This window comes from Oratosquilla oratoria, unplaced genomic scaffold (assembly GCF_046742065.1).
Source record: "Oratosquilla oratoria isolate Oo_2021 unplaced genomic scaffold, ASM4674206v1 SCAFFOLD208, whole genome shotgun sequence".
NCBI classification, from domain to species: Eukaryota; Metazoa; Arthropoda; class Malacostraca; order Stomatopoda; family Squillidae; genus Oratosquilla; species Oratosquilla oratoria.
This window is the reverse complement of record NW_027467560.1, coordinates 64,494-75,000: the sequence shown is the minus strand read 5'-3', so window position 1 is coordinate 75,000 and position 10,507 is coordinate 64,494. Positions and strand designations below refer to the sequence as shown.

Genomic DNA, 10,507 nt, shown 5'->3' with positions numbered 1-10,507 from the left:
CTGTTTTGAACCTTTTGCAATGTTTGCGTGGCCGTCTTTGGTAATGTGTGTAAAGGCATTATCGGGTACGTAAGTGTACTCCGTATAAGTGCGAGATAGTTTTTTTTTTTTTTTACAGAGAGGTTTTTGAATCTCTTCAACCGTTGAAGGCCGAGAGATGCAAGCGCCTTCCTGTCGCGCACATGGGCCGCCCCACCATTGGTGGTAATCGTCCAGCCAAGTATCTTGCCCTTATCTGGGTAACTGCGCGGAGCCCTGTCAATGACGACGAGGTCATGCCTACGTCCCTGTATGGGGATGAGTTTAAATTTGTCTGAGTTTGTATTTTGTGTTTCCGCTCGTATGCATTTACCTACTCGACTGCTTTCGCTGTCTTTAACGCCAGCATACGCTCCGAGCGGCCAGAATATGTTATAATTTGTGTGATGTCTGCGAAAATTATGTTATGACAATGTGTGAGTGGTGTAGGCAAGTCTTTTAGGTAAATGTTATAGTGTGTTGGGCTTAGTACGCTCCCTTGTGATACACCACACAGTGGAGCGAAGTATGGCCCATAGTGGTTTTTGTATGCGTATGCAAGCGGTTCGGCCTGTAATTGATTACTCCTTTGATCTACCATACTACCATAATCCTGAATGAAGAAGTCCTCTAATGATACTATCCATAGGATTCTATACTCTACATATTTTTTACAATATCATCCTTAAATGTCCTTATCATAACGCTTATCATTTGCACGGAGGTATTATGGGTGGTCAGGAGGCATTATGTCCTGGATTCCAATCGGCAAGAGCTGTCTGTGCCGTGTGAGGCTCTACAGCCGTGTTGGTCAGGAAGCAGTATGTCATTGGTTCTGATATGTGTTTGGAGTCGTTGGGTAAGGATTTTTTTCAAATACCTTCCCATGTGTTTCTAGAAGTGATATGGGGTGATAGAATGAATGTTCTTGCCTGTTTTTGGAATAAAAATCATAACCGCCGATTTGAATGCTTCGGGGAAGTATCCTAGAGCAAGAGCGGCACTGTAAATTTCCGCTAAGTTTGATATTGCTTCTGGGTTGTTAGCGAGCATAGACTTGGTTATTTGTATCCTGCCCAGAATTTCATTGCGCATTAGAGATAATACGCACTTAACCTCCGAGGCAGTGACCTTGGAAGCACAGCCTCCCTCGGGTAGGCGGGAAATGGGGGCGTGGGGGAGGGGGGAGGTGATGGAAGTGTGACGTCTCATGTCCCTCGTTATAACATCTTCGTAGTCTTGATCAAAGTCCTAATGTTGTGGCTATGATTATGGCTAGTGTGTCAGAATTTTTTTTGTCAATGAGGAAATAGTCAGGATTGTCTGCCAGTGTTGACGTAGAGTTAGTTCTTTGTCTTCGACGTCGTGGTGTTTCCTGTCAGAAGGTCGCCGGGTCGGTTGTGAGGTCCATACGACTAATCTGTTCTGCCATCTCAGAGCTGCTTGTGTAGCGTAGTGTTTGCGTAAGATATGATTTGATTGAGTCGTCGTGTGTGGTGGAGATTGCATCAGTGTCGTGTCATGTATCCATGTATGTGTCTGGCTTGTATGAGGAGGCGGTGTATTCTGGAGTTTATTAGTGAGTGGATGAGGGTTCTGTGTACTGTCTTTGGGATTGTAAGGTTGGCTGCCTGAGTATAGCTTGTTCTGTGTGAGTGATGGCAAGGTCAATGTCCGCCTTCTCGGCTCCCTCCAGGTCAGATGGTCGGGTTTATCGTAGGTGGTATGCGTATCTGTCGCAGCGAGTTTTTTTTTTGTGTGAATATCGGCATGGGATGGGTATCTGTATGGGATTTGTGGATATGGTTAGAATGACGGGTATGTGGTCGTTCGTTGTTTGTGTGCCAGGTTTAATGCAATGATTGTGTGCTGCGTGTTTATTTGCAAGAATTATGTCTGGTGTAGTGGCTGTGTTTGGTTCTCTGATGAATGTGGGAAACACCCCAACACCCTTACGGTTAGATTACTGGTCAAGTAGTCCAGCCCTCTGCCGGGGGGATTGGAAGCTGAGTGTCCCATTGTTTTGTGTCGTGCGTTTAAGTCGCCTAGAATGTACGTGGGATGGCTGAATGTAGCGAGTCTGATAAAATCTGGGTATGGGAAAAGTTCCTTCTGGGAGAATATATGTAGTGGCAATGGTGGTGGGACCTAATGTTGTGGCTATGATTATGGCTAGTGTGTCAGAATTTTTTTTGTCAATGAGTGCATTTTGTGTGTGTTTGTACAGATATGCTGACGCCAGCGTGTGTATCTGCCAGGGCTGTGGAGCCGGAACACACAACCTCCGACTCCGACTCCTCTATTTTTGGCACCTCCGACTCTGACTCCGACTCTTCTTCATGTAATTAACTGATTATGGCCTACATATCTTATAAAGCCTATACAACACACATACGCTCCAATCTTGAGTAGACTTGTATCATTATAACTGGTTTACATCAAAGAATAAAGATGTATGTTATAGTGTGGCTTTCCTATGTTTGACCTCTTCATTGATACTTTATAACTGAAGTAGAGACAATTTTCGAAAGGATATTGAAGAAAATTCAGTAAAAAATATTCTATAATGTAAGACGTTTGGCATAATATATATCTTTGAAATAAGTGATAAGTACATTTCAAAAACAAAAATACTGTATAACAAAAGTTGAAATATAACCTTTGTAAAGGATATACAAACCTAATAGTAAAAAATATATAATGTAAGATTTTTTACATATATAGTTTTGCAGATACAAAAGTAAAGGTTCTTCTTACATGAACTAATACATTGTTCTTAAAAATAGAATGGCTTCTGCTATATCCTATTTCATAGAAGCTCTTAAATCAGACTTAATTATTTTTAGAACAGAAAACAGTCTTTCAACATTGACTTGGGTGGGTGGCATTGCTGTTCTAAGATAATTAAGTCTGATTTAAGAACTTCTATGAAATAGGATATAGCAGAAGCCATTCTATTTTTAAGAACAATGTATTAGTTCGAGGTCATTTGATCGATGTAAATAGCAGCTAACAGGATTTTATAAAAAAAAAAAATGTATAATCTACTTACAACGAGTGTGCACTACATAACTGTACAGACTAAACGAAGGCCTTATGAAGTGTAAATTTAACTGGAGTCGGAGTCGGTATATTTTTACCGACTTACCCCAGTGACACCGTAATTGCTTCCGACTCCACGACTCCGACTCCACAGCCCTGGTTTCTGCATATGTTTTTTTTTTTGTGTTTGTGTGGTATCCGTGGATTCTGATCGGATGTTCCGTAGAACACCCGTGTGCATTCGTAATGATAATGTTTGTGTTGATGAGCTCAAAACGTCTCGGCCGCCAGGGCAAGACGTTGTGTAGGAGAATGGTGAGGGTGCTGTGCATGGTCGTGTTTTACGTGTGCTTGTTTCCTTTTGTTGCGTTGTGTGTTGGTTTGTGTGTGTGTGTGTGTTGGGGAGCTGGTCAAATTGCTCTCTGCCGATAATTTTGTATTGTATTTGTGGGGTGTACTTATTCTGTTTCCAGTCGTAGTATAGTTTTTGTGTCTCAGGGTCGTTGTAATTGGTCTTTTACACACGTTTTTCTATTTTTTTTAGTATGTCTCGGTGTGTGGCGCTGGAGGGGACCTGGTTTTACATGATCTTGTAAATTTGAATGTTTTTGGGAGCGTTGTCATTCTGGTTCTTGTCTGATGGAGGGGGAAGGGGGTGGAGTTTTTTTTTTTTTTTTTTTTTTTTTTTTTTTTTTTTTTTTTTCTCTCGAAATTCGGGAGTGAAGAATCACTCCCACGGGCTTTGTTTGAGCCCGTGCGGTGGTGTTTATGTAAGGCACACCTTGTGGAGAGGAGGTGGAATAGTATAGCTAGTCAGAGGGTGATAGGGGGCAGTAGAAAAGAGAAGCTGCGGCTGCTAGAGCGGCGGTGGACGCTCTAGCAGCTGACGGAGCTCATAGGGGCTTTGGAGGCGGCTCACAAGACCTTCAGGGGGAGCCGGTGGTCCTCGTCTGAGGAAAGAGGTGGCGGGGCAATCGCTCAGGTAGTGGTGGAGGTCTGCATTTTCTTCATGGCAGTGGTTGCACCGGCGGTCTTCTATGGTGCTCTGGGGATTAAGTTGCCAGAAGCAACGGTCCTCAAGACGTAACCTGAAAAGCAGCTTTTCTAGCCTTCTGGGAGTGGAGCGGGGGAGGACTAGAGGTTCATAGGCTGTCACCTTAATGTACCAACCCGCTCGTTGGGAGATCTGTGCCTCCTGCCTGTGTTGGAGGTGCCACTTCTTGCGTGCTAATGCCCTGGTTTTAAGTTGGAGCTGACTCTTACTGGGAGGGACCTGGACATCGACACTGGCTCTTTTGCGGGCTGTGGCAGCAGCTGCGTCTGCAAGGTCGTTGCCATGCACACCGACGTGGCTTGGCACCCAGTTGATGATGATATGTCGTCCTTCAAGGTGTTATTAGTTAAGGAGCGCAATTATGTTGGTGAGGAGGTGGACATTATCTTCGGGCTCTGCCTGTTGTAAGCAGCTTATCAGGCTCAGAGAGTCAGTGTGGATGACCACGGAATTGGAGTGGGATACAAGGGCATGTTCTAGGGCCCCCTGCATCGCCACGGCCTCGGCTTGAAGAGAGGACGCGGAGTCGCTGACTCTCCTGCCGAAGATGTGTCCATCAGTGACGAAGGCAGCTCCAGCCGTGTTTGGGCTGCGTTGTTCGACGGACCCGTCTGTAAAATACACTGTATGACCAGGTCGCGTCAGTGCCCGGATGCCGTTATTTGCTAATACACGCGCTTTGTCCGGGTGGCATGCGCCCTTTGTCCCCGGGAGTGTCGTAAATTTAAAGGTCACGGGAGCTGGTGCCCACGGAGGCGGGCATTTGAAGTCCGGGTGGGATTGTGGGATGCCCTTCTCGAGGAGAGGTTGCCGTAATTGGAAGGAATCCAGGAGCTTGGCCGCGTGTGAGAGCCAAGTGTTGGGGCGTTGCAGTGTGTCTGCGCGTGCAAGTGAGGAGTAGATGTCCCGACTTAGACCTGTCTCGTCGCGGGGGTGGAGTGCGCGGGCAACAAAGTCCGCCCCGAGCATTCTTAACCTGAGTTGGAGAGGAGGGAGCGAGGCTTCCCGCTGGAGGTTGAGAACTTTGTACCACCGTTGTGCTCCCAGGATAACTCTAGCCGCTTCATTCTGGCATGTCTCAAGCCTTTGGAGTTTGTCCAGGTCCACAGTAAGGAGAGCCGGGGCTGCGTAGTCGGCGATAGAACGCACCGCTTGTACGTAGTACGTGCGGAGGACTTGATGTGTGGCTACAAGTGCTCTTCCGCACATGGCCCTCATCACTGTGGTTCTGGCCGTCATTCTTTCTCTGAGGTAGGATATTTCCCTGTTGAAGGTGAGGCCCCTGTCGAGCCATACGCCCAGGTACTGGAATTGTGTGACCCAGTCCAGCGCGAATCCTTGAGCAACGATGTGTTCCTTCCCTCGTCCGAGTCCGAATGCCATGGCTTTAGACTTCCGAGGGGATATTTTGAGCCCGATCCTGACGCATTCCGCTGCGACGGCGTCGAGGCAGCGCTGTGCCCTGTCGTGGCATCGTTGCTTCCCAGCAATGATGAGAGCTAGATCATCGGCGTAGGAAATGATTTTGCACCCGTGGGGGAGGGGGAGCTTCAGTACGTTGGAGATAAGCACGTTGAAAAGGGTCGGACTGAGGACTGCCGGGTCCTGGCGGACTGGTACTGCCGGGGAGGTGAGGGTGGTCTCAGATGCTGTTGAGCTTGAGGTGGCGCGGCGGAGGTGGAGGGGGGAGCGGTGGAGATGTTGGAGTTGGAGGTGGGAGGGGGGGGGTGAAGGGGTGTTGAAGGAAGTGGATTCCTAGTAAGGCAGAGGAGTCGGGGTTGTCGCCTAGATTAATTGTGGGGAGGCTGTTCAGTTTACATAATTCATTAAGTTTCGTGGAGAAAGAACCGGGGTATTGGATATTGTGCAGAGGGGCTTGGTAGATGATGCCCACCATTTCTAGTTGGGCAGTGGTGGTGAAATGAAGATGGGTGGGGTTGTGACTGGAGAGCTGTTCTTGGTGACGGAGGCGTAAGAGGCTTTAGGTCCATTTCGGCTCATTACCAACTCGGCCCATTATTAATGAAAAGTAGCTTGGACAGAGAAACAACAAAAGTTATTAGAATACTTTTATTCATGGCATATATAAAAACAAATTATGTAAATAAAAATACAAGTTGATGTAGATTAAAAAATATATATAAAAGTAAAAAATAATTGTAAAATGTTTAAAACAATGGTTCAAAAAATGCACACTGCGATGTAGTAAGTTATGGCTCTAAGGAATTTTTTTGCTGACCTCTCACCAGCATTGTTTTCTTCCCAGAGTTTTACAAGTTGTCCATGTTGTTTTTTGTATTTTGTACTTTGTTTACCTAAAACTTTTCCATCAGACAGGAGACACACTTGTAGTGTAACCAGTCTGACTTCTTTGTGTAATAGGTTAATAAGCAAGTAAAAACTAAGCTGTCCTTTTCTTGCTTTCACATTTAACCAGTGGTGCCATCCTTCCACATCGTTATTTGTGCGTATGCTTCGTCCAAAAGCACACCACATAGGAGGAGGCCAAATGGTCGAGTCGATCCACGTATTCCTTATACAGTATAATTCAAAAGATCAACAAGTCGTTGACATCCATTTGTTTTTCTGTAAAATCTTATGAATAGTTCTTCAATATGCTCAGCTGGTACGTAGGGTAATGACAGAACTTTTCTGATGTATTTGTGCATACCGGCATCATTTGTGTATGGCACATGTAAGCCAAATTCTTGTATCTTTCTCCTCACCTCCTGGCCCCAATGAAAGCTGCAACCATTCATAGGTACATGAGCCATGATTTCTGCAACTGCACGCCAGACGCTGTTCAAAATCGATGTTTAGAGCTTCAACTTTTAGTTCACCCAGAAGGTCTTAATTTTGCCAAACACTTTCTTGTAATCCTTGCGCCTTTTTCCTAACCAGATTAAGTGCAGTGTCAAGATTATTCTGCCAGAATAATATAAATCTCGAACCACTTTTCATCACGAGGCTGCATCATCACCGTCCAACGGTGCAAGGCATTTCACGTCGCTAGTCTCTCTCTCTCTCTCTCTCTCTCTCTCTCTCTCTCTCTCTCTCTCTCTCTCTCTCTCTTGTGCCCCCCCCTTCCTCGTGTTTATCTCCCCTCAATCCAGTCCTCTCTCTCTCAGCATTTCTTTCTTTTCAAACAATTATAACAACCAAATAATTTATAATGTTTAGGGAAACTATTTGTCCTATAATTGTTTCTAAATGCAGTTGTTATTATAGTCATTAAATAATGTATGGAAAGGAATATAACCTACCATTGCGTAATATTTCTGTGCGTGTGTTCTTCAACATTTCAAATATACATTTGAAGAAAGTAAAGATACAGAAAAGTACTAAGAACTTAAATCAGTGTATGTGGAAGAAAAGGAAGCAAGATTAACGAACAAATACTACTATACTAAATGGGCCGAGTTGGCTAACAAAAATGGGCCGACATGTCACAGGGGATGGGCCGAGTTGGTTACATTGAATGGGTCGAGTTGGATCTATATCAAGAGACGGCAGTCTTAGCGGCGGTTGATAGTGTGGAGGTCTGTTGTGCTTGGTCGGCTTTTCTCCATTCTGGGAAGGCTCGTGCAACGGCTACGTCCCCGAGCAGTTGATCCACTTGAAGGTGGTCGTCTTGCGGCTCCGGTGGTCATGGCCCACCTCGGCGCACTTCGAGCAGATGGAGGTCGTCTTGGAGCAGGATCTTGTATTGTGCGAATATGAACAGCAACGGTGGCATTGCTGGACCGCTACGTATTCCTCACGTTGAATATTACAGGGGGCACCACGAGATGAAATATACGTTGTCCGTTGGAGAGGGCCGAGTCCGCTTCTTCGGTGGTTCCAAACGTGATTTTGAATATTCTTGTATACTCCCCGAGCTTGGTTACGGTGGCGGTGGTGATGAATGTATGCTTCTCGATGAGTTCCGCCGAGCGATTTCCGATCCATGGCTGGATACCGCGGCAGAAGACTGATCGTTGAGCAATATGTTGTAGGGTCGATACAGGAGCCAGTCCGATTTCTTTGAGGGTCGAAATCTTTTTTTGATTGAAGAGGGGTTGAAGATGATTTTCACTGTGGCAAAAAACCACGTAGTCGTTGGACGTTTCATTCAGTCGGGTCACCGGGATTTCAAGTTTGCACAGGGTCTTTCTCTCTCTCTCTATCTATCTATCTATCTATCTATCTCTCCATAATTAGTTTTGGGATTGGTAACCGTCCGAGGGCGGACTTTAGCACTCATAGTGTATGTGTTACATGAAGGTTTTTTGGTGATGGGTGGGGAATGATGGAGGCGAGAGTATAGAGTAGAAAAATAAAAGGATGGTAGAGGAGGGGTGGTGTCACGATATTATATTTACATATGCATTTGAAGCTGTTGTGGAAATGGGCCAGTGTTGGTTGTTGAGATCTTGATAGAGAGATCTTGACGGAAATACAGCAGAGCGTGGGCAAATTACCGTGACCAGTCCTCGCCGGCGAGTGACGTGGAATTTAATTAACCATGCCCATGGTCCAACTTCGCCGGTGGCAGGATTCTAACCACCATTCCCTCGACCTTCGCCGCAAGTAACGACACTCTAACCCGCTCAGCCAGTGAGCTTCCTATCTATTCTGACGCTGGAAAAAGTAATGGGTTTTATGGTTAGAGAGAAACTATTATATGCTGCCTAATGAGTAGGACCCCATTGAAATGGGTAAGACCTCATTGGAATGGGTAGGTCCCCCAATTGAAATGGGTTTTGATCGATCGAGTCTCGGTGATCCCCGCAAGCTCCATCAAATCATCTGTTCTTAACCAAAATTTATTTCTTAAAAGTGTGTATCAATTTTGAAGGTATTTAGGCCAACCTACCATGAAAGGGTCGGACATGGAGGATGGTGGTGGCGAGTGACGTGGAATTTAATGAGCCATGCCCATGGTCCAACTTCGCCGGTGGCAGGATTCGAACCACCATTCCCTCGACCTTCGCCGCAAGTAACGACACTCTAACCCGCTCAGCCAGCGAGCTTCCTATCTATTCTGACGCTGGAAAAAGTAATGGGTTTTATGGTTAGAGAGAAACTATTATATGCTGCCTAATGAGTAGGACCCCATTGAAATGGGTAAGACCTCATTGGAATGGGTAGGTCCCCCAATTGAAATGGGTTTTGATCGATCGAGTCTCGGTGATCCCCGCAAGCTCCATCAAATCATCTGTTCTTAACCAAAATTTATTTCTTAAAAGTGTGTATCAATTTTGAAGGTATTTAGGCCAACCTACCATGAAAGGGTCGGACATGGAGGATGGTGGTGGGGTGGCATGTTGCAGTCAAGACAGACTGCAAGAGAGTGACGTCACAAAGCACGTCACAGCACGTTATATGAGAACGTTCGCTCCAGCACCATACACACGAACGCGCGCACACATTTTAAGAGTAATGTGTGGTGCGCAGACATTTGCCCACAAGACAAATGCCCACAAGACAATTGCCCACACCCTTAACCAGAAAAGAGACATTTGCCCACAACTATTTTTATAAAGTAATTTTAACAAGGGCCAGTTCACTTTCAATTTTTTATTGATATTATAACATACAATAATACAAAATATGTACAATTATATACAACAGACAATATTTACAATATTTACAAGTGCACCAGGTTAGGGGTGTGGCCAACTGTCTTGTGGGCATTTGTCCTGTGGGCAAGTGTCTTATGGGCAATTGTCGTGGAATCATATATATATATATATATCGTTCGTATGGTAATATTTAACGGTCGCCTTGTGATTTTAGTATTCCATCAGTATTCTTATATAGTATACTTATACATGCACAAAGCATGTGAGCAATAAAAACAAAGGCTTAGCGAGCTATTTTTCTGTCAGTATATAAGGATGTCAGGTTATGAATCACTCATACACTCACTCAACATGGAGATCATCAAGACCACCAGAGGAGGAGACAAGCTCTGTCTCGATGGCTTCATGTATGTCAAGAAGAGGACCTACAGCAACTGGATCCGGTGGAATTGTGCACGTTCTCGCACAACATGGTGCAAGGGTGCACTCACCACTAGTGACTTCTTTGAGGATCCTCGGTCCTTTGTCAGTCACAACCATCCAGCAGACCGGACCGGAGTCGAGGTGACCAAGCTTAGTGAGCTATTTTTCTGTCAGGTTATGAATCACTCACTCAACACTCAGCATGGAGATCATCAAGACCACCAGAGGAGGAGACAATCTCTGTCTCGATGGCTTCATGTATGTCAAGAAGAGGACCTACAGCAACTGGATCCGGTGGAATTGTGCACGTTCTCGTGCAACAGGGTGCAAGGGTGCACTCACCACTAGTGACTCCTTTGAGGATCCTCGGTCCTTTGTCAGTCACAACCATCCAGCAGACCGGACC

General features: G+C 45.5%; 1 protein-coding gene across 1 annotated transcript in view; it reads right to left on the bottom strand.

Annotated features, from left to right (window-relative positions):
- The window catches only part of LOC143022859 (uncharacterized), a 5,749-nt gene extending 1,351 nt beyond the window's left edge, over positions 1-4,398 (bottom strand). The window contains exons 1-2 of the mRNA XM_076181243.1: positions 4,324-4,398; positions 117-287 (exon numbers count right to left, since the gene is read on the bottom strand). Coding sequence (XP_076037358.1) covers positions 117-287; positions 4,324-4,398 — 246 coding nt within the window. The remainder of the gene's footprint in view (positions 1-116; positions 288-4,323) is intronic.
- Between the last annotated feature and the right edge of the window lie 6,109 nt (positions 4,399-10,507).